This window comes from Mirounga angustirostris, unplaced genomic scaffold (genome assembly GCF_029215605.1).
Source record: "Mirounga angustirostris isolate CCGP_5_RB_7025 unplaced genomic scaffold, mMirAng1.0.hap1 SCAF_3, whole genome shotgun sequence".
Classification (NCBI taxonomy): Eukaryota; Metazoa; Chordata; class Mammalia; order Carnivora; family Phocidae; genus Mirounga; species Mirounga angustirostris.
Window position 1 is genome coordinate 69,149,684 of NW_026991711.1, and position 24,990 is coordinate 69,174,673.

Here is a 24,990-nt window from a genome sequence, read left to right on the forward strand (position 1 = left end):
AGTAAATACTTGCCTGGCTGATGAGATGTAGTTTTTATGAACTTACGTAGTTTCATGATTGAACACAAATTGCACCTAAACTTAAAGGGGTGAAATATTTTAATCTAATAAGATTAATTATGAAGTACCTTTTATGTACCACATAACGGGCTACTTTACATGCTAAGGCATTTAGTCCAAAGACCTGTGTGTGTGTGTGTGTGTGTGCGTGTATGTGTGTGTGTTTATGAACGAGGTATTGGGAAGATTTTAAAGATGGAAAAGCTGAGATTTGTCGGGGGTAAGTTATTGCCTTAAGGTGGCAGAGCTGTAAGTGACTTTTGATTCCAAACCAGGCATAGCTCAGCACACAGCCTTCCTCTAACTTTGTGTTCTAATCTACTCAAACGTGAGTTAACTGAATGAAGGCAATTAAAAAAAAATAAACTGTAAAAAAAAGAAATAATAACAAAAGTTAACATTTTCCCTTTTTTCATTCTTGCTTTTGGATACTTACTTAACATAACTACTAAACATTCCACTCAAAATCTGACCACTAAGGGGGATATTTTTTCAAGAGGTAACATACAGTTAACATTGGGTCTTTTTTTTTTTTTTTTTAAGATTTTATTTATTTATTCATTTGACAGAGAGAGACACAGTGAGAGAAGGAACACAAGCAGGGGGAGGGGGAGAGGGAGAAGCAGGCTTCTGGCTGAGCAGGGAGCCCGATGTGGGGCTCGATCCCAGGACCCTGGGATCATGACCTGAGCCGAAGGCAGACGCTTAACGACTGAGCCACCCAGGTGCCCCTAACATTGGGTCTTTTAAAGTAATTCTGGTCAAAACTAAATAATCGGTCTGGTCCTTACTCTGTCAACCAACTTTCTTCACATTTTTCCCCAACAGGCAAATTTCTCCTTCTACCCACCATCACCACTACCACTGTCTAGGGTAAAGGCCCCTCCCCTGATGCCTCCCTCCCACACCTATCCAAACCTTTGCTACGTTCTCCCTTTGCCTAAAATGTGGTCTTCTTCACCAGTTCCAATTCTATCCACCACTTCAGATGGTACTCAAGCCCTCCCGTTCTATGAGCTATCAGGCTACTCATGGTCTTCTCTGTCCCAGTCTCTTACTGTGTGTAATGAAATCCCTATTCCACACGACACTTGATTATTAGCTTTGATTATTATTGGTTCTAGATGTGTAGCCCATCTCTCCAAATGGACAATATGTCCTTGGGGATAGGCTGCCTTTATTGTTTTTCTCCACTCTTTTGTACTCAAGAAGCTGTCAATAATTTTATAACAATGGAAGAGTACATTTTTTAAAAAAGGGAAAACAGCACAGAATGTAAATGTTGCTAGCATCTCTTTTCTTGCACTTTATGTTTTAAAAATTCAACAGATAAAGTTGAATTTATCTAACTAGGCGCAGATCACTGAGTATTTTCTAGGTTTGTACAATCCAGCATTTAATACCTTAACAGTGTTATTGTAACAATGAAGTTTGATAAAAGTGGTATGTATTATTAATGAAAGTAAGTTCAGTTCCTTTGAAAATAAGGTAGATGTTCATGAGTCTTTATTCTTTCAACAGACAGTACTGAGCACCAGTGAATTGCCTGACACTGTGTGGATCCCTCTGGATACAATGAGATATGGTCTTGACCCTCAATAGCTTATAGTCTAGGAGCAACACACATGGTGATTGTTCAATATCATGGTGGCATAATGCAGGTTTCTATAATAATTTCACTAATAAAATAGAATCTGATTTATTACTAGACATCCTTAATGTTTGATAGCAGTGGATCTTAGTGGGTATGATACTGCCCTTTAGGGGGCATTTTCCAAATCTGTGGAGATGTTTTTGGTTATACCAGTGATGGGGCAGGTGCTACTGATATAATGTGAGTAGAGGCAGGACTGCTCAATGTCCTGCAATGTGTGGATCCCTCCTGCACAATGAATTGTCTCATGTCCGACCTGACTGCCAAGTGCTCCCCTTGACAGCCTCATAGATGGGAAACTCATTTGTAATGATCTTAGTCTGGAATCTAATGGTTGTACTTACAAACGAAGTATTAACAAACTATTTTTGCATAGGTTAATCATCTTCTACATTTTCAAGGAAAGCAACCACTATGTATGTTGAGGAAAGAGTGTACTTTGCTGTGTTTGGAGCTTGTACAAAAATTGGTCATCAATTTGGAAAATCATAACACTGAGGCCCACACTTGTGCCAGTCTCCCTGGGGGGGCTGCGCCTTCACGGTGGCTCTATGACAGGCATGGACATCTGACGAGTTCAGCCTGTCTCTCCATGCAACAGAGTCAGAGTACTGGAAGTGTTGACACTCAGACCAGTTTAGCACAGATTACTTTCTTTACCTTTTTCTTTTGCATTACAGATGTAAGAGACAGACATAGGCATATAAATATAGATTTTTTTAAAGCTATATCGATAGATGAGTTGTATTATCCTTGAATTTCATTTCAGGATAGTAAAAGAGATGTGAAAAAATATTTGTTATAAAGGGGAGAGTTGGAATAATAAAATAAGATGAAAACAGAGAGGGAGGCAAACCATGAGAGACTATTGACTCTAGAAAACAAACTGAGGGTTGCAGGAGGGGGACATGGGTGGGGGGATGGGGTAACTGGGTGATGGGCATTAAGGAGGGCATATGACGTGATGAGCACTGGGTATTAGATGCAACTGATGAATCACTAAATTCTACTCCTGAAACTAATAAAGAAAATAAAGATGCTTTCAATAAATAAATAAATAAATGGAAGCGTTGGGTCTAATAGGCTGCGAATCACTAGTTCTAGTTTCTTAAAGAAATTTAAAGACAAAATTCCCAACAGTAGGAGGTGAAATTCCTCTTTTGAGTTGTTTCCCTTTTATCTTTGCAGGCCATGAAGGAGCTCCCTATGGTCAGCTGTGCTCCCACATCATGGGCATTTTTCACAGATCCCACTTGCTCTCTGAGTTCTTCCTGCAGTGAGTGGCATTGGTGTGGATTTAAGAAAGAGAAGAAAGGCAGACACATATGAGGAGAGAAAAATTTTAAACTGTTACACTGAAGAAATCCTTACAGTCATCCTGAGAGGACTGAAAAATTCAGCCAAGAGGAGGAGTCAGAAAGTAAGAAGATATAATAATTTATACCATCAAGACATATTTGTTAAAAAATGGGAAGCCAAAGAGGGATAAAATAGACCCCTTGCCCTTAAGTGTTTGTAACAGAACTAAATATGCAAACACTGAAAGCGGTTTCTTGCCTGCTAGGAATACCCTGACACTAAACACACTGAATTTCACAGAGAAAGTATGCATGTTTCACGTAATTTCCAGGGGATTTCTGCTGGGGGGGCTGCCAGGCAGATGGTTCAATTAGAGAAGTGATATAGACTGAAACACAGAGACAGAGGAAGGACAAGGCATAAGCAGCAAAAGGACTGATTCACTGAGAGCGAAAGGCGACGTGGGGAATAGTCACACGAAGGTTATAACCAAGCTGACCGATTTCACATCAGTATCAAAATTAGAGACACATAAACATATATTCAGTAAATAACTATAATACAGATTCATTTGGGGCAGTTCTGCAATTTTATGTTTAAAGAAATTTTACAGTAAGTACAAATAAGATCCTATGCATTCTAAATAGAAAATTCTTTGTTTTAACAAATGATCTGCCTGATTACTTAGGGGCACATGATTTTGGATTTTTGGATTAATATTTGATGCTCGCATGGGAAAGTTTAGGCGGGAACTGAGTCATACTGAAATACATGGCACTTCAATAGGGCTAAATAAAATCACATTGGTTAGGCTATAAAATATGGCAAATTAATAACTGGAACAAAAGCTACAGCTCGAAAATTATTTTATTGGGAAAAAAGAAAAATGCTAATTCACAAAAATATTTTTTTAATCTATCACTGGCTAAACACGCATTTTGTACACAAACCTAACCCTGACTATTTCTGGAGTAGAAAATGATGTCTTTTTGGAGAGACAAACAATTTTGACTTTACCTTTTTTTTTAAAAGGTCCGTCTAAGTTTAAGAAAGCTGATCCTTCCTAATGGGTTGTCATTTTTGAATCTTTCTTACTGCATTGACTTGGGCTGCTTCTAAGATCGAGAGCATCCTGGGCCACTGTCCATTTCTGAAGCGACACTTGCTGCCAGGTGGAGTCCCTCAGCAAGCTTAATCTATGTAACTAGGCCACTCCGTACTTGCCGCGCCGTGACACTTGCTGATGTTCAGGCGACAAGATTTGATTTACTGTGTTCTTACAGTGTTCTTGTAACTCAACAATGTAACTCACATTCTAGAATATTCTGGGAAACAAAGCAACCTACAGGGGAGTGCTTTTGTCATGCACAAATAAGGCAATCTTCAAGGCCAGGAAGCATTTTTCGCCCTGGCCTCTGCTCTTAAAAGAATGTATTTTACATGATTAAGAATTTATCTCAAAATGCTCTCATATACTAGGTGGAATGAGGATGTCAGCACAGCCTCGGGAGTAGAGATTCTCCCATTAAACGCTATCTTACAGACAAGCGAGAAAGCTCACTAGGATTGGTTTTCAATGGTATGCTTCTTCCCTCTTTCCAAAGGAAACATAAAACTCACAAAATACCTGTCAGGAAGCAAAATACAATCTAGATATTTTAAAAAGAATCTATGTAAGAGACAGTAATTCTTTATCAGAAAATGACCTCATCTCTTTATTAAAGCCGCATTGTGAGAGATAATTACAATAACACCTGGTAGGAGATAATGTATTCTGGTTTAATGAGGGCATGACCATATATTATCTTGTTCAAGATTCACAGCCTTTAAATATTTTAAACAGAGGAAAAATTAAATTTATTTTTCAAAGTAGGAAACTGTGGCTCTGAAAAACCAGTTCCTCCTTTGGAATAGTGGTAGAAAGAAGCCATGAAGGTGAAAGTCCATTTCGTGTGTTTGAAGGGCTGGTGACTTCCCACTAGGACTGCTTGCCTGGGACACGCTCTCATCAGCTTGCCCACGGGGATGCAAGGGGCTCCAAGCACAGACCCAGGGAGGCATGGTGGTGGTGGCAATGCCCCAGAGGATAGAGTCTGGAGTCCTACACCTGACTGAATCCTGCTGTCACATTCTAGCCACATGACTGGGAAAATCACTAAATCCCCAATCCCCTCTGCCTCAGTTTTCTGTAAAGTGGGATACCAATAATAGCATCTATCTGAGTGGGTCACTACAGGATTATATTAATACATGGTAAAAACTCGAAAATCCCATCCATCCCTATCATCCCTTTTTGCAAGGACTGGAAAGATCTCTCATCACCGAATACCCTTCTAATATAAAAAAATAAACCAACTCAGGATGCTCAATGGCAGAGCCAAAACAGGAAACAGGATCTGATTATCAATGTTGTTAAAAAGGTATGGGCATCCACACAGATCACACGATTTTATACTGCTTTGTGCATTTATGTTCTAGACGCGAGCTGAGACTCACAGGCAAGAACAGATAGGTCCTCACCCAAGAAACGGGTCCGGACCAGAGAACAAGCCTGCAGAGGGAGGGTCCCCTCCTGGGGGGGATGCCTGCTTCTCTTTACATTTTCTGCAGCCCTTGGCTATCTGATCTAATTATTACATTATCTCCTTGGGTAGAGGTTTTTTTTTTTTTTTTTTTTTAAAGAAAACAAAACAAAGCTCATTTGTTTTCCTGTTATTTCTTCATAATGTAATGCCCTTTTAAAAAAGTCACAAAAGGTTGCAGATTCCAGCTTCTGGGAATAATTCCCAAGACTGACTTTCTCATCATACATGATGAGAAAAAAAATCACTTCTAATTCATCTTTTGCAATTTTCTGTGTGTTTTTTAAATACCGAAACCTTCCATATACCATTAAGTGGTTCAAACATCGGTGATCTCCATACAGAGATGATATGAATTAATAAGATATAGCTTTTAACTTGTGAAGTCTATATTGTCCTTAGTGGCATTGGTTTGTAAAGATACAGGCAGTTACTTCTAGAGAAGTGTGATAATTAAGGTCTAGCGCTAATAAAGCATATATGAACACTCATTCCCCCCCATTGTAACTCACGTCACTACAATAGACAATAAGCATGCATTTAGAGATGCCATGTTCTAAGCGTGCACATTACATCCAACGGGAGATAGCTCTTCATCGGCAAGAGTTCTCTTTTGAAAGTTAGTTGTATTCTCTCAGCCACCTGATAGGCCTGGACACAAATCTCCTGCACTGGCCCAGCGCCTCGGGCCCGCTTCCCGATCTGGCAGCCTTCAGCTCTGATGTGTATCGACAGTCCATTTGTTTGACTCAGGGTAGAACAACCAGGGACATGGTCCAGGTCCTGAGAGCTAAGTTTCACATGGGCCTTGGCAACAAAGAATCCCACTGCTACAGCTTGGACCCTGAACCTCAGCATTCAGACTTTCACTCCTGTCTCAATGGTGCCAAACCATACTGCTGAGGCTGATTGGGCAGGAAGACACTTCACTTCCCCACCAAAATGAACCGCACCACAGGATCTTGGTGAAGGAGGTGCAAAGCATAATAGAGGCAGCCCAGGCCCCTTTCTTCACCCCCTCCCCCAACCTCAACTGCCCTGATAAAAAAAAGCCTTCCCCAGGCAAACGTGTGGCTCACACCTTTCGAAGAGTTGGATTCCTCAAGATCGCTCCATGCTTCTGACTCTCCCAGGGATGAGGAGCTCCGCATTCTGGAATCCACAACACAGGGGTTGCACAGATTTCAATCCACATCAATCCCCAGGGGGGTGGGGGTGGGGGTGGGGGAATGGACAGAGGAAACAGCCCCAGGGAGCTTCTCTTCTCCCCAGCTGTGGCAGTGACACCTAGTGGCAGCCAGTAATAAAACCCCCAGGAGGAGAGAGAGATGGTTGTTGGATGCCATTGGCCTGCTTAAGATCATCCAGCTTGTGAGTAGTGGAGGTGGATTTCAAAGTCCCAATCTGTGAATCTGTGCTTATTCCAAGTCTTTATCTTTGCAATGCATTTTTGTATTCTTATATCATATACATCTAATGATAGTCCTGTGGGGTGATGGTGATTTCATGATAAAGCTATGTTTTCATGAAAAAAAATCTCCTTAATTTTATCACTCTCTTTTTCCAAAAGATGATGTGGTAGGCAGAATTTCTAAAATTTCCCCTCAAATCTGTCTGTTATAAACCCCAGAACCCATGAATTTGATGGGCTATCACTCCCAGGATCATGTTATGTGATGTCATGTTATATGGCAGAAAGGAAAACAGGGAGATTATCCAAATGGGCCTAATCTAATCACACGAGCCCCGTGAAGTAGAGAGCCTCCTCAGACTGGTTGCAGAAGATTGGAAGCACAAGGTGCTTCTGTGAGGCATTGTGGGCTTGGAGATAGAAGGGGCCATGTGAAAAGGAAAAGCCCACAAGGACATGGGGATCTCAGTTGTACAACTGAAAGGACCTGGATTCTTCCAACAACCTGAATGAGCCTGAAAATGGATTTGTCCCAGGTGCCTCCAGGTAAGAGCCCAGCTCAGCCAAAACCTTGATTTTGGCCTATGAGACTGAGCAGAGATCAAGCATTGACCCATGCCTGACTCCTCACCAAGGAAACTGTGAGATAATAAGTAGATGTTTTCAATTGTGAAGTTGGGGGGTGCCTGGGGGGTGCAGTTGGTTGAGCTTTGGACTCTCGGTTTGGCTCAGGTTGTGATCTCAGGGTCATAAGATCAAGCCCCGTGTTGGGCTCCGTGCTCAGCGGGAGCCTCCTTGGGACTCTCTCTCCCTCTCCGCCCGCCCCTTCCCCATGTTCCCACACGGCCAGGAGCTCTCTCTCAAATAAATAAATCTTCAAAAAATAAGTAAAAAATAAATTGCTAAGTTGGTGGCAACTTGTCCTACAATAATAGGAAACAAATACAGATGATTATAAAATTTTGGAGTTCTCCCAAAGTGGAAACTCCAGAATTAGGACTCCATGCTCTCTCTTTCTCTCTCTCTCTCACACACCCCCCCCACACCATCTTCACCTGGTGCTAAGTCTTACTCTGAGCTATTTATCACACTTCCCCGCTCTCTGGTTATTCCGGTTCCCACTCACCCCCTTCACTCTCAGTATCATCTCTCTGGATTCTTAGCTGGTTTCCCTGCCTCGAGTTTCGCCACCCTTTTCCCTAATGCTCGACAATCCTGCTAGATTCCGTTTCCCAATATTGCAGTCCCAGACACTGTTCTCTAGAAGTGTGCTGACAGAATGAAGTTAATGGTGGTGGGAGTAATCATCATCATCATCATCATAGGACAATGTAGTGACTTTTTTCATAAAGCTAAATATTTTACATTTGAGGAACTTTTATTCTAACTTTTTTGTTAAGATGTTCTTTTTATTTTAGGAAATGATTATAATGATAGTAGGTTGCAGCTTAAATGGTCATAAATTCTTCCCTGTTTGTTGGTGCCTTTGCAAGGTGACTTAGCAGCTCCTCCAAGAGGAGGAATCCATTTCTCCACCTCTTGAACCTGGGCTTGCCCGTGTGACTTGCTGTGGGCAAAGGGACTTGGGCACTGGAGCTTTCTCTGTTGCTGAAAGAACCCTTTGACCACCACGTGAACATGCCTTGGCTGGCCACTTGGGATTAGAGATCACGTGGAGAGAGGCCCTCCCTGTCCCAGCTGCCCACACCCCAGGGCCCAATGTTGTGAATGAGAGCATCCTGGCCCATCCAGCCCCAGGCAAGCATTTCCAGACAAGAGGAGCCACAGAAGCATGACAATAATAAACATGTGCCATCGTAAGCCCCTGTATTTGGGGGTGTTTCTTAGGCAGCAAACTGATACAATAGCAAAAACTGGTTTGAAGTAGTTTTAAATACATATATTTTTACTTAGAAAACTAAAAAGTAAATAACCTCTTTGTAAATGCTTTTAATTTTCTAAACATTTAACTGGTCCAAGAAATTTGTAAAACCTCAGAACTACTGCCTTAACCCACAGTTCCAAATAGGTCTTTCTTTGTCTTGCTCAAAAGGCCATGAAAACTGCTCTGCTGAGAAAGCTTTGGATGCCTATTTATAGAGAGAGATTTTTCTGCTTGATAAATGATATCAGGCTGGGGAAGGAGAGCAGAGGAGGAGCAGAAGTTGAGTGGATAAAGCTGCATCCATGAGGGGGTGGCAACCATGGCTGGAGGACGAGAACTGAGGTGAAAGGTATGCTGTCAGGAGCCTAGGGAGCTGCAGAGAAGCCTCGTTAACCCAGATCTAGGTTTCTTGTTGTTTTCTGGGGAGAACGCCTCTTGGCAGACATAGCCCTTTGTTCTCTGACTTCTCTGGAATAATGCTCCACTGTATCCCAAAGAGTCTACTCAACACTCCCCCGTCTCCCCACCACCACACTCAGCCCTCCCCTGAGTAGAGCTGCCTGCCCTTCTAGTGTGGACAACTCTCGGTTCTGGACACTACCAAGCCAGAGACTGAGAGCCCTAAATACCTATGGAGCAGCAGTGTTTTCCGCAGTGTGAGCCCACAGGTCTGAAGCTGCCCCTGGAGGGAGGGCCTGTGTGGCTGCCATCCCTGGTAGGCAGTTACTTACTGTACAGCGAATGCAGAGCTAGCACAGATACATGGTGTAATCTCCGAAAAGAAATAACTTAGTTGCTTGCTTAACCATTTTCTCTTGATTTTCTTTTTTTTAAGATTTTATTTATTTGACAGAGAGAGAGACAGCGAGAGAGGGAACACAAGCGGGGGGAGTGGGAGAGAGAGAAGCAGGCCTCCTGCCGAGCAGGGAGCCCGATGCGGGGCTCAATCCCAGGACCCTGGGATCGAGCCCGATGCGGGGCTCAATCCCAGGACCCTGGGATCGAGCCCGATGCGGGGCTCAATCCCAGGACCCTGGGATCATGACCTGAGCTGAAGGCAGACACCCAACGACTGAGCCACCCAGGCGTCCCTTCTCTTGATTTTCAATGGATCAATTTTTTTCCCCCAATTTGTCATTTTACCGAATTTGGACCAAATTTGAAACAAAAGACTGAATTAATAAAAACATGGGGAAGGACTTCTGCTTTGGGTAATATGGAGAATAGGTACATGGACTGCCCCTCGTCCTGGAAGCAAATGAAGTATCCTCGATAAATTATTTAAATTCTTGGACATAAAACCTAAGTGAGGGAACTCAGTGTTAAGCAGAACATCACAGTCAACTTTCTCTCTGGGGGCACTTGTTAACTGCATAAACTTTAGCTTTGATTTTTCATGACCATGCAGAGGGCAGGCAAAAAGCCCAGAGATTGCCCCCGTATGTGGAGGAGTCTAATACGAGCTCCTCTCCAACACAGAGTTGAGACTGCAGAGGGCTGTGTACTCATTGTATGTGAATGGAAAATGACACCCACCCCCATACCAACAGGGGGATGCCAAAAAAAAAAAAAATATATATATATATATATGTATATATATATATAATGCTTGCAAATCTAGGCACTAAGAGAAGAAAAAATCACTGCAAAAAATTTTTGACTCACATGCTGGTCCTCATGTTAGTCTGGAGCTGAATTTCACATTGCTTAGGTAGTCCAAAATATTTCAGGCCAAAAATTTGATTTTGAGGGATCCTTGAGTGGTAGTGGTCTCAGGTAGTGTTCTGGGAAAAATAAATGCCATCTGAATGTCTTCTTTGGAAAAATGTCTATTCAGGTCCTCTGTCCATTTTTAAATCAGATTATTTGGATTTTTGGTGTTGAGTTGTATAACTTCTTTATATATTTATATATATTTATACATTTATTTTTATATTTATATATTTTTATATATTTTGGATATTAACCCCAACATCACTAATCATCACGGAGATAAAAATCAAAACCACAATGAGATATCACCTCACACCTGTCAGAATGGTTAGTATCAAAAAGACAAGAAATAACATGTATTGTCACGGACGTGGAGGAAACAGGACTCTCATGCACTATTGATGGGAATATAAATTAGTGTAACCACTGTGGAAAACAGCATGGAGGTTTCTAAAAAAATTAAAAAATAGAATTATCATACGATCCAGTAATTCTACTCCTGGGTATTTACCCAAAGAAAATAAAAACACTAATTTGAAAAGATACGTGCATCCCTGTGTTTATTGCAGCATTATTTACAATAGCCAAGATATGGAAGCAATACAAGTGTCCATTGATATATGAATGGATAAAGAAGGTGAGGTCTATATACAATGGAATATTACTTAGACACAAAAAGGAATGAGATCTTGTCATTTGTGACAACATGGATGGACCCAGGGGGTATTATGCTAAGTGAAGTAAGACAGAGAAAGACAAATAACATATGATTTCACTTATATGTAGAATCTAAAAAACAAAAACAAACAGAAACAGACTCATAAATACAGAGAACAAACTGGTGATTGCCAGAGACGGGTGTGAGGGGGATGGGCAAAATAGGTGAAGGGGATTAAGAGATACAAATTTCCAGCTATAAAATAAATAAGTCACAGAGATGAAAAGTACAGCACAGAGAATATAGTCAATAATACCGTAATAATGCTGTATAGTGACGATGGTGACTGCACTTTGGTGAGACTGCATAATGTATAGAATTGTCAAATCACTATGTTGTACTCCTGAAACTAATATGACATCCTATGTCCACTCTACTTCAATAATAAAAACTGAAAAAAAAAAAAAAAAAAGAAAGAAGTGTCAAACCTCTCTGAAGGAATGCAACTTTGTCTTGGGTTCAAGGAATTGTCACACATAAAATTCCAAGGAAAATAAGTAGTTCACAGTAAAAAAAACTAACTAGTTAACTAGCTAAATATACAAGGAAACAAGGCATCATAAAGAACAATTAACAGAAACAACAGACAGCAAAAATAGACTCCCAAGGATTTCAGATAATGGAATTAGTAAATACAGACTTCAAAATAACTGTATTTACTATGTTTTTTTTTTTTAAAGATTTCATTTATTTGAGAGAAAGAGTGAGAGAGAGACTGAATGAGTGGGGGGAGGGGCAGAGGGAAAGGGAGTAGCAGATTCCCCACTGAGCAGGGAGCCCGATGATGTGGGGCTTGATCTCAGGATCCTGAGATCATGACCTGAACCAAAGGCAGACACTTAACTGACTGAGCCACCCAGGTGCCCTATATTTACTATGTTTAAATAACTATAAGACAAGTTTGAAAATTTGTTCAGGGAACAAAAAATATTAAAAGATTTCAAATAGATTAGGCAGAGAAACAAATACACTTTATAAATTAAAAATTTAATAATTGAAGTTAGAAATGAACAGATTTAACAATATTTAACAATGGAATTTAACAAATTCAACATAGCCAGAAGAATTGGTGAACTGAAAGATGTATCTGAAGAAATTATGCAGAATGTAGCATAAACAGAAGAAGAGAAAGGAACTATGAAAGAGATTAAGAAGGGTGCCTGGATGGCCCAGTTGGGTAAGCGTCTGCCTTTGGCTCAGGTCATGATGCCAGGGTCCTGGTCTCCCCGTTCAGTGGGAAGCATGCTTCTCCTTCTCCCTCTCTCTCTGCCTGTCTCTCCCCCTCCTTGTGCTCTCTCTCTCTCTCTGTGTCAAATAAATAAAATCCTTAAAAAAAAGAGAGATTAAGAATGAGAAATTCTAACATATATCTAATTCTAGTTCCAGAAGAGTAGGATTAATATTTTTGACTTATTACTGGAGAATTTCCCCAACTGTGCCTGTCAATTAAATTGAATTATAAGCAGGAGAAATGCATGCCATTAAAAATATAGAAAAGGAGGACTAACTCTCAGTGTAGTATAGATGGAATTACAAGATCATTTCTAAGTGTGGTAGGAGAAGGACCAAGTAGAAATACTGTATTTTGGAGGTTCATGCATCGCTAGACATCTTTGCCAAAGATTACTCATGGTGAGAAAAATAAGAAAAGTGGTTGAAGAATTGGGCCAGACAGACATTCTTAAATTTGAAAGTTAAAAAAATGTAAATCTCACATCAACTCTTAAAACTTTTCCTTAAGATTTATCCTGAGAATAACAATAAAAATAACAACATTTATTGAGTGGTTACTGCATGCTTGAGCTTTGTAAGTATGATCTGATTTAATGTTCACAATCCCAAGAGGTAGGTCAGTCATCAGCTGGATGTAATAGCCTCAAGATACGATGAGGCTTTGAGAGGTCAAGTACTTTGTCCAGGCCACATGTTTAGTAATTGGTAGGACTGAGATTCAAACTCAGGTCTCCTGATTCCAGAGCTCGACTGCCTTAGAGAAACAGAAAAAAACAAATGATTTTTAAGAAAAAAGTAGACTCAAAGCTGGATTTGGAGTCAAAAAATTTGGTTGAACTCAGAGCTCCCATTTATAACTGTGTTTCTTTGTAAATTACATAACCTCTCAGAGTCTTGGTTTTTTTCCATTTGTAAATTGGGAATAGTGATATTACCTGATTCTGATTCTTATTTTGATAATTAAATAAGGCAATGCACATGCATGTGTAGTGTGCTATACAAACACTATTATCTTCTATAATTTACATTGCTCCATTACAGTGGCAGACCTATTTGTTTTAACCAATAATATTCTGGATATCCTAGAAGTAATGGTAATCTAACCCAGATGCAGAAAATTCAAGGTAAAAACTATTAGCCAAATGATACAGTATGTGGAAAATTATTTTTTGATTGGAGCTAAGTCTGAGATTATAACCTTCTTTCCCATAAACTCTAGGGGCCGGGGAAAATCATTTAAAATAGGCAATAATTAAGTTGCAAACAGAATGCCACAGAGAGAGGGTAATTTACATTCCAGAATTTACTTTATTGCATTAGGTAAGTTTCCACATCATCTATTTACCATTGTCCAGGTAATGAACCTAAGAGAAAGTATTTCCTTCTCGTGACAAGCATATTAAACATCTCTATAGAAAAGAGCACAACTCATGGGAAAATAATTGAAATCACAGCATAGAAATCACAGAATTTAAATGGACATATTTTATTATTATTTTTTGAAATAAATATAGTCTAGCTCAGAGAAGACCACTCATATGTGAATGGAGATATAGATTTGAGAATGGTTCAGCACCTCCCCAGATGTGGTCTCTTTAGGACACCATCACCTTTGCCCACCCAGACTTAATCTCTGAGAAATCAAAATTGTGGCCTTTGTTTTCTCTTATAGTTTTAATTCTAATTGGATACAGTCCAATGCATTGTTTTCCCTCCTTTGGCACCTATGTTGGAAGAGAAAAAAAAATATGTTCACATGCTTATATCCAGATTTTCTGAAGTTATGACCCATACGCTGTTTCATGTTCTATTTTGGCCAAATCATCTCTCCCATGACATGCTGTTGTAGGCTTTACATCTTTCATACTCAAAGATGCAATGGGCTGGAAAAGGGGCTTCTGAGTGATCCTGCTTCAGAGTATATGGCCTTTTAGCTACTGTATTTAGTAAAAAGGCATAGGGTCCCACAATAGTTGGCAGAATTCTTTTGAATTGTTTAATATTTTAAGCAAACAAAGACTGTATCAATGAGATAAACACAAATAAGTCTTCAAAACATCTTTAAGTCACTTGTAAACTCTAAAGAGATGTAAATAAGCATCCATAAAGTCCAATAACTTTCACAATTAGAGGTGAGCCTTCTTTTTTGGGAAACGGTTTCTCTTAGAATTGCAGGGCTTTTCTGGGTCCATGACCTATTTACCTTTGGATTCCCAGGACCAAGAATAGTGCCTCGTGTATTTGTTGAATTTTAATGGGGTGAATGAATAAATATACCAGGACAAGAAATGGCAAAGTGATTAACTGATAAGATGACAAGTGAGATTTTTTTTTTTTTACTCTGATATCAAATATTATGTGGTGTAGGAAGACAACAGGTTGGAGGGTTAAGGGTCAGGGAGAAGTAGGGGAGATTATAAAGGTAAGAGATGGACAATTAACAAACAGATCTGCTGTTCAAAGGCTCTTCCCCTTACATGGAACCCATTACAAATCCCAAACTGGCATCTGTCTGTTACCACCATGCGAGTAAAGGCAGAGAGATATTCAAGCAGAAGTCACACCAGGGAACAGCTATGGAACCAGGGTGGCTGGAAGATGGCAGGAAAGGAGACTCCAAGGAAGGATTTGGAGCTTCATGTAGAGAGTCTGAAATGCCACTGAAACAGTTTTAGATTTTTTATTTCTGTAGGCAGTGGAGAGCCAACAGTATTGTTTATAGGATAATGCATATGCATTGCTATGTAGTGTTTAGATAAAAGACTTGAGGGTCAAGTGATACCAAACTTCTTTCTCCCACTAAATCAGAACCCATCCCAGCACTGTTCCCGCAGTTACTTACTGGTCTCTGGTGTTTCCCTCCTCTTCCCTTGGATCATTTGAGAATTCCCTGAGGCACTGACAGCTCCAACAAGAGGCTTGCCAGATTTCTAGTTCCTGAGAAGGGTTAAGTCCTCACCACTAAGCCTTTTTTTTTTTTAAGTGAAGTAAAATTCACACACATAAAATAAACCATTTTCAAGTGAACAAATCCCACAAAGTCTTCTGCCCCCATTGCTGCCCTACATGTTGCTGTTGGGCTCGGAGCCTCTTTGCTGTCTGACATTGCTCCTCCATGTGGAGGTCAAGTCTCTCCTGCTCCCCTGTCTGCCTCAAATGGTGGAAAATTGGGAAGTGAATTTCTCCACAGGGACTCCACCCCCTTTGCCTGATCTCAGATTCCCCTTGCTCAGACTCCTGAGGTTGAAGCGCCAGTGCCTATCTTTAGGGGGCTCAATTCCTCTAAGGCTCTGCCTCACCAGATGGATTCAAGCACCACCTTGGACATCCACCTCTCCCAGAACCTGCACCTCTGTTCCCTTCCTGCCCAAGGGAATCAACCTCACCACTGTGCATTTATTTTCACCCCACTCTCCACCCAGACCAAACGATTAATTCCATTTCTTTCTGACAGCTCATTAGGAAGAAGGTCCAGCCTTTAGGACCTCCCCACCAACCCTCCAAAAAACCCCATCCTATTTTGAATCTTAGAAAGAGTAGGCAGCTGATCTCAGTAAATCTTAATTCTTCCTCCTGAGTTAATTCATCCTCCTCATCCCATGAAAAGGACACACAGTAAGGCACCTTGTCATATTAGAAACAGACACACGTATGGAAGCCTCAATTGTTCAAGTCTTGGATGAGACTTTGCTCTATTAGTTGTATGTAAAAGTTTCAGACCACTTCTGGAGAACATTTTGATAGGGATAGAATATAGAGAACATGGGTGTTTGAAAGGAAAGCTTCATTAGAGGAAAGAGTATACAGTGGGAAGATGGTGACCTCAACTTGCTGTGGAGAGGTATGGAGTGGGTACAATTGGCAATTCCCCTACATGGAAAGCTGACATTCTGTTAAATGACTGGGGTAAAATAATGGAGGATATAGCACTCAGCATATTTTATACATCCCATACATTCTATGGAAAGGTAAAAGGAGCCTCAGTGGTTTATTCCAGGACACTGTACTAAGCATCTCTTTTTTACATTTTTGATCGGAAGGCTGAGAGAAAAACCAAACATTTAAATGAAGTGTTCAGTTTCTTATTTTGCAGATGACATCTCATATTACATCTTCTAATTCGCCTGAATTTGCATGCTCCCCCAGGAACTATCAGCCTGAATCTAGAGGCTGACATTAATATCTTAGTTACAGGTACACTGAAATGTCTGTGAAGTCTTTCCTGCATTTGGGACCATTAGGACAGTTTCTGGGAATATTGGATCCATTCCACCATCAAAAATTACTTGTTCAATTATTCAAAACTTAGCACTGTACCAATTAGCATACAGAAAAAAATCAGACTTGGAGCTTTCAAGAGACACTTCATACAGTCATGGAGAAAATGTTCCCTTCCTGGGGGGATAGATTAGTAGGTACCTGGCAGGGCAGGTAACTTCTGAGTCTGCCTTGGGAACGGAGCCCAGAAGAGACTTGAAGGCATTCTGTAAATTCAATACTTGTTTGTTCAGGTGCCCTCTTTAACCACCTGCATCCCACCTGGCCTTAATGATCGTTTCTAATAACTAAAAGAGCACAAATCAGCCCTTTATCTTCATTTAGTAATGGCTGAGCCCTACTCTTCCTCTCCAACATTCTTCTGTTTGTTATCTTGCAACACTGTTTCAGTGTTAGAACATTTTGAATGAGGTCAAAGGTGAAGAAAGAATCCACATCTTAAAGAACCTTTTGTGTAGATGGGCTAAAATCTAGAATATGATTAGTTCATTCTATTATTCTTAAGTTCACTTTTTAAAAAAGTATGATCTTTGTTCTTTACCCTGCGGCACAATGTCTTTTATCTAAACACTACATAGCCAGGTCTCAGTTCCATTAAATCATTTGATCACCTTGTATGGTGATATTTCTTTTGCTAATTTCTTATTATATTCTAAATAGATTATACATAGTTACATGTACTACGTACAAAACTCCTATTACTTCCACTGAGGACAGGTAGACAATAAGGGCTTTCTTGGTCATGTTGAATTACAAGCAGGTTTTAGTGTATTTGATAGTCTGTAATGTCTAAAATATGTGTTTTCAATGAGAGCTAAAAAAAAAAAACCAACCCAAAAAACAAAAACATCTCTTTTCTTTCTTTGGAAAAAAAAAGAAAGTAAGAAAGAGTCTGACTTTGGGTATCAGAAAACTAAATAGTGATTCGTTCTTTCACTTTGTATTTCTGCTGCAACAAACAATAACCTAGAAATAAACCTAGAAATAGACATGCCCTTGCAGAATAGGGAAAGGTTGAATATCAGGAAATGCAAAGAAAAATACACCTTAATAAAGACGATCCTTGTTACATATGCATTGTGACTTGCAGATTGCTTCTTTCCACTCGTCTACTTCCACATATATTGGGTATCTACCAAATGCTAGGCACTGGGTTTTGTGCCAGGGACTCAAAATGTGGTTTATGTCCTCATTGGGTCATAGCCTAAACCTGTACTATCCAATATGGTAGCCACTAGTCCCATGTGGCTATTGAGCACTTGAGCTGTACTGTATAAAACATGCATCAGATTTCAAAGACTTAGTCCAAAAAGAGAATATAAAATATCTCAATAATAATTTCTACATTGATTACCATTAAAATGGTAACATACTGGATATGTTGGATTAAACAGAAAATACTAAGATCAACTTGCCTGTTTCTTTATCTTTTTTTTATTGTGGCTATTAAAAAATTTTAACTTACACATGTGGTTCAGGTAACATGGTAAGTGTAGTGATAGAGGGAGCCACAATGGAACCGAGGGAGAAGTTCCCGTCTCAACCTGTGTGGGGCAGGGAAGGGAGTGTGGCGTGTTGGTATTAATAAACACTTCCTAGATGGGGTGACATATTAGCTTCATCTGGAAGAATGACTACAAGTAGCTGAGAGAAAGGAATGAGGGGAAAGAAGGCATTCCAGTTAGGGTAATGCATATTATATTTATAGCTCAGTAATACGTGTTCAATATCTGAAGGCTTCTACAGACACTTAGGGGAGATGTGGCATGAAGAATGGAGAGAACTGGAAGTAACTGGAGTCACTGGAATAAAAATTAGGGGGCAAGAGATGGCTGAAGAAGAGACTGGAGAGAGGGAGGAAATAGACGTTGGCCAAGAGAGAGGTTAGGTTTTATCCTCTAGGTGGTAGATATATGTGAAGGGTTTTAAGAAGGTAACTAAGATTTTCACACCAGGGAACACAGCTGGTAAAGGATGAATTAAGGGGGACAAAACTGCAGGCAGGGATGAGTTAAAAACCTGCAAAAGATCAGATGAGAAATGATGAGGACCTAAACCAGTTCAGTGATGGTAGGGGATACAGAGTCAGTGAATATTTAGGAGGTAATGGGAAGCCATTGGTTAGATTTGGTGGCAGAAGGGACAGAGATGATTCAAGAACTATTCCCTGATTTGGAGTTTGGATGATTAGGTGAACAGTGATGCCACCAACTGAGAGAGAGGACCAGGAGACATACCAGTGTGGATGGGAAGTTGGGCTCACTTTTGAGCATGTTGGCTTTGAGAAAATAGGACTATGAGGATCTGTGTCTTGCAGGCAACTGGATAAACAGGATTGGAACTGTGTAGACATCTGTGCTGGGGCTCTAGGTTAGGGATCCATTTGCGACAAAGAATGGGAAAGGATCAGATCCAACTTGCTTATTATTTACAAAAGAAGAGTAAGAATTCATGTACATTATTTTACATCATAAAACAATTCTCTAGATCTCTTCATTCCAGAAGAACCCTCAAGGTTTACTAATACACCAAACCCTGAAAACTGCTGCCACAGGAAAATATGGGGCCCAGGGAGGGTTTTCCCATTTCTTTATTTTTAATAATGGTAGTAGGAGTATGCTCATGGGCATAGGGGAAGAAATAAAAAGTGACATGCCAAAGATTCAGAAGGACAAGAGGACGACTGAGAAGCCAAGTCCTGATTGATGTGGGGGGATGAGGTAGAGGCCTAGAACATGAGAAGGGGACTTCTTGCTCTGAAATTAGGGAAAATAAGGTAAGCTGTGCTGTGCTCCCCACTAGGGTATGAAAAAATGTCATAGTGATAGGCATCAGAGAAATTTTAAAAATTTGGGGAGAGTTATAATTTGTGTGCATAAAAAGCTCTAATAATTAATTAAGTTAGACAATACATTCTGTTGGTGAGATTATAGCAAAACAGATACTGTCATATGTTACTAGCAGGAGTGTAAATTAATACAGATCCCAGTGGAGGTTAATATGGCAGCTTCTATCCAAACTATAATTACATGTAATTCCACTTTTGGAAATTGGTTCTACAGATACACTGGCTTATTATTTGTTTATTCACTGGAGCAGTGTTTGTCATAGCAAAATGTTGGAAGCAACATAAATATCTACCAGTGGGGTAGTAGGTAATAATTAATATAGTACATTTATCAGTGGAATACATATACCTTTAAGCAATGGCAAAGACCTCTCCCTATCCTGATTTGCAAAGATCTCCAAGATACAGTAAGTGTGAAAGAGCAAGTTCCAAAACCATCTTCATAAGATGCTACCTTTTGTGTAAAAGAGAAGTAAAAGAATCTATATTTATATTGACTTGTATATGTATAAAGAAACCAATAATTGTGGTAATGTAAAGGGGTAAGGGAGGCAGGACTGAATGGATAGGGTTTAAGGAAGGAAGGGAGGCTTTGCGATGTACAGTTTTTACATATTTTGTGTTTTATATCATGTGATATGTTTTATATTAAATAATTCATAGAGAAAAAGTAAGTTAAGCACTAAAGCAAAAAATCATGCATATCTGTGATAGGGAGCTACCACGGTGTGAGGTCATTTAAACTCCCTGTCCTATATAGACTAGCTTCAACCAAGGGCTATTACCAGACCATTGCCTGTTCTTTTCCACATTACTGTAATGCTTCTCCCCAACTATTTGCCTGAAGTTGCTCCATATTCTTTTCTTATCCTTCATTACTATTTCAGAGAAAAGATGAGTACCATTTTCCCCCAGAGAGTTTAAAGGGAAAACAGCTTAAAAAATAAAATGTTCTGAACCCATGTCCCAAATGATCCCCATGAGAAATAAAAACAGAGACATACAAAGATACTCATGTGGTGGCAGAGTGATCTCTTTGGGAAATGAGAATTTCAGAAGCAGATACATAAAAGCTTGATGAAGAAATAACACTAAAGAGGCACAAATCTGTGTATTCTGTCAGGAAGGCTAGAAGCCCAGAATGAACCAAAGTTAAGGGCACAAAGGAACAATTTGTTGAGCTAAGGATGTCTGCTTTAAGTTACATCCACAGCCAGCATCTGAAATGCTGCTTGCACTCATAAATATCCACAGAATGCAGGAGGGATGGAGTCAGGACTGTGGTCAGAGTACTGAATTTCTCCCAAGCAGTTTGTGTCTGTCCTTTCAGTCAGTGAGCCTTATTTTTAAGTTACAATAAACATGAGTTCAAGGGAGTAAAAGCCCAGTATAAGTAAGAGATAATAAGAGAACACCCAGACACTCTCAGTTCAAGTCTTCAGACTCAAATAAATCTTTAGGGAGCACCCTGAAATAACTGTCAATGTGTTCACAAAACTTCTGTTCTTAGACTTGGAGAAAGAACAACAAAGGGGAGAAGTAGTCAACTTCAAAGAAAGAGGAAAAGTACAGTTTAGAAACTGTGAAACTATCACATGGATTTTCTTTTATGTCCAAATTCCAGAGCAAGGTATAAAACAAGCAGTTTTTAAGTACTTAAAAATAAATTAGTAATCATTCAGGAACCAATAGTTATTTACTATATTGACTTCTTCTCCTATCACTGGATTAAAAACTCAAGAAAATGTAGTTAGGGAGTTCACAAAAAGTACATTAAACTTTCATAGATAACCTAGAAATACATAGCCTGGTACCACACTTAAGGGGTTTCTGAATCTACAAATGAGTATCTGTTATGTGTCTTGCACAGAGAAGGTTCTCAGTAAATATTTATTGATTGAATGATTAGCCTTTACCAATTTCCCCAGGCAGTAAATTCTCTAATTATTTTTTATGTGTCTGTCACTCCCACTAGAATATCATAAAATCCTTCAGCTAGAGTCTTACTCATCTTTTGTCCTCAGGGCCTAACACTGTGCCTGAAACAGCATGGTGCTCAATTAGTGTTTCTGAATATTTTTTTAAAAAACTCCAAATCCAGAATAGATATACCCAAAGCTCAGAAGTTTGGGATGAAAGTACTAAACTCTCTCTCTCTTCTTTTTAAAGATTTATTTATTTATTTGAGAGAGAGAGAGAAAGAGCAGGGGGAAGGGCAGGGGGTGAGGGTGAGAGAATCCCAAGCAGACTCCCCCCAACGAGCACAGAGCCTAACTCGGGGCTCAATCCCACAACCCTGAGATCATGAGCTAAGCTGAAATCAAGAGTTGGACACTTAACCAACTCAGCCACCCAGGTGCCCCAGTACTAAATTATTTTTATAAAAAATAACATGATAGTACTACCTTTCAAAAGGAAATACAATGTTGAGCTGGATAAATAAAGAGCCCATCTGTCGTTTTGGCAGTGCTCAGACCACATCTGGAGGTGTTGTAGGCAAAGAGATTATCTTCTTTCCACAAAAATATGGCATTTAATTGCCATTCTGTACCATACTTCCATCCAGATTTCTTTTTGTTTTTCCTCTTCAAAAACTTACAATCTCGACTTCTAGTTACACTCTCCAAACACTTCTCACATCTCCAGATTATTCCCAATAACTACATCCAAATATCTCTAGAGTAGGCCATTAAGAACATAAATATATTTGAGTAAACCAACTCAAAATATAATTGGTTGACTATTATATTTTTATCTGTAATTTTTATTACATCTTTACTAGTAAGTACAATTTCATGGAGTCGTTTCCAAATGTAGCTAAATTCTTGATATTTTCCTTATGATATACATTTGAGAAAAGAGAAATAAATGTAAGTGCCATTTTTTGAAGAAAACAGACGGAGGATAGAGCAGAAGTGAGCATATTATCATTGACTAACTAGAATATAAAGAAGAATGAAATTAATAATACTGAAACAAGTAAAGAATTATGTCAGAATATGGTTTATTAGCTAATAGTAAATTTAAGGATCAAGAGACTTGAGATTACGTCTTAGGAACATAATTTTTAAGTTCCTAAAGTTTTAAGTTAATAGACCGAGCTGCCTCCTGTATGGTCCCATGACACCTTCTTGACCTCTACTGGAGTAATGCTTACATGTTGTGATTATTACTAGGGACTGTCTTCTTGTCCCTACTTTGCAATTTCAGTCCCAGCCTTGTGTAGGGCTTGGAACATGAGAGATGCTTAATGTTTGTTGAATGCATACATGAATGAATAGTTGGACCTAGAAGCAGGTCAATGGCATGGTGGGAAGGTTAAAACATCAGTAATAGATACCCCTGGTAGTTAAACTAGATCAGGGAAGTTAAAAAGTTCACGTCAGTATTGAACATTCATTGTACTGACATGGAACTTCATGTCAGTAAAGACATGAAGAAATTAATCCCAAGGAAACAAAATGGCTTCCAGTGAACAGAGGAACAGGTTACTCAATATCCAGTATAAGCTAATAAGGTGAAAACAGTGTGTCTATTGAAATCAAGTGGGCAAATGTGTCAGATTTCCACAGCATTTGTACCTGTACTAATGGAAACAAAGTTAGTATCTGCTACATTTGGAAAGACATCTTCTTGTGTACAGGCTCTTTAGAGATGGAGAACTCACTAGGTTACCACACCCAATCTCCACAGAGCTCCAGATAAGGAAAACTGTAGTGTCTTACCCCATGTCATAGTCGTATGATGGCACTTTGAGGCAGACTAGCATCCTGCTGTTTGGTGTGATGTCAGTTCAACTCTTCACTCTGACAGACTCCAAAAAAGCAGCCCCATTACATCTCCTGCTTGACAAGGGACCTTGAAGGCTCTTCTACCTGAAGGTTTCTGTAAAACTTCCAGAATCATTTGTCAGGGTTATCCTATCATACTTTCCTTTCAACAGGTTCTTTGTTTTCCATCAGAATGTTGTCCTCAGCTTAGGTTTATCCCACCAAACAATATAAAATGTATTTCAAAGCATTTTATAACGGGAAAATATAAATATCCACTTCTATTTCTTAAACGAAAGAAGTTGCAGTCATGGCTCGAAACCCAATACCATCCTTAACGCTAGCAACAGGGAGCTGGCGGAGGCATGGTCGGTGGTCGTGGAGCCGTGTGTGTAAATCACGCATTACGAAACTCCGGGGCAAGCTTGCTTGCGTGCCTGGGCACCAGTGCGCGGTTCCGGGCGGGAGGAGCTCAAGGAACGTGTTATCTCCACCAGTTTCACAACGACACATTCAATCAGGAAGCATTGTAAATTACTCAATGTTAGTCCTCAGTCTGGCTAAAAGCCTGCTGTATTCCTTATGTTTACTGGCCTTTAAGCAAACAAGTAGATCACAGCAAAGCTTTAGAGGCTTTGGAACGCACAGGTGAAACCTGGCCCAGGGGACAGAGTCCCACGCCAGATTTTCTAAAAGGAAAAATGATTCTGTCAGAACAGAATGTTTCGGGTAAAACTTGACTTCACTAGGATTTCTAGTTTTATCCTTCCAGTAAGTGGTCAGGATTCATCTCCCTCAAAGTAATCTACAAAGTAAGTTACTTATAATTAAAAATTTGGCAGTGGTCTTGAGTAAGGAGTGGATAAGGGCAAAAGAAGCTTTGTTAAGAAAGAAACACAAAATAGCCATTATTAAGGAAAAGAATGCAAGCTTTTGAGGGCATTTGCTAAAAGCAATATATTCACTTATTAAACAAAGTAATTCTATTTTATGGTCTTATGTGTCTTCTTTTAGAAAATACCTATGGTCACTTTGGGAAGTATTTTTTTTTTTTTTAAGATTTTATTTATTTATTTGACATAGAGAGACACAGCGAGAGAGGGAACACAAGCAGGGGGAGTGGGAGAGGGAGAAGCAGGCTTCCCGCTGAGCTGGGAGCCGGATGCGGGGCTTGATCCCAGGACCCTGGGATCACAACCTGAGCTGAAGGCAGATGTTCAACGACTGAGCCACATAGTTGCCCTGGGAAGTATTCTTAACAAAAGAAGAAATGAAGGTTGTTTTATAATAAAATTGCTCCCAAAATTTTTTATGCAGTATTATGCAACGCTGAGTTAATATTTTTATAAAACCTCTTTTGTCAGGGTCCTAAATACTTGGCATCTCATGTTACAGTTCTTAGCAATCACAGAATCTTACAGTTCGGAGGTTACGTAACTGGGCAAACTGAGACCTGGGAGACTCACGTCTGGAGACAGGGGTTCTAATATGTGCTCACACCTGACACGGTCTTATGCTTGGTCCTATGAGAATATTCGC

General features: G+C 39.7%; 1 protein-coding gene across 7 annotated transcripts in view; it reads right to left on the reverse strand.

The window, feature by feature from the left end:
• Positions 1-24,990, reverse strand: part of FRY (FRY microtubule binding protein) — a 348,688-nt gene that overhangs the window by 284,413 nt on the left and 39,285 nt on the right. The window contains exons 1-2 of one of the 7 annotated variants that reach the window (XM_054506293.1): positions 23,407-23,465; positions 6,677-6,747 (exon numbers count right to left, since the gene is read on the reverse strand). The exons of 5 other annotated variants lie outside the window; for them this stretch is intronic. In XM_054506293.1, coding sequence (XP_054362268.1) covers positions 6,677-6,747; positions 23,407-23,450 — 115 coding nt within the window. In that variant the 5' untranslated portion in view covers positions 23,451-23,465. Of the gene's footprint in view, positions 1-6,676; positions 6,748-10,556; positions 10,586-23,406; positions 23,466-24,990 lie in introns of those variants that run through there. One more of the 7 variants, XM_054506294.1, reaches the window with a different exon arrangement.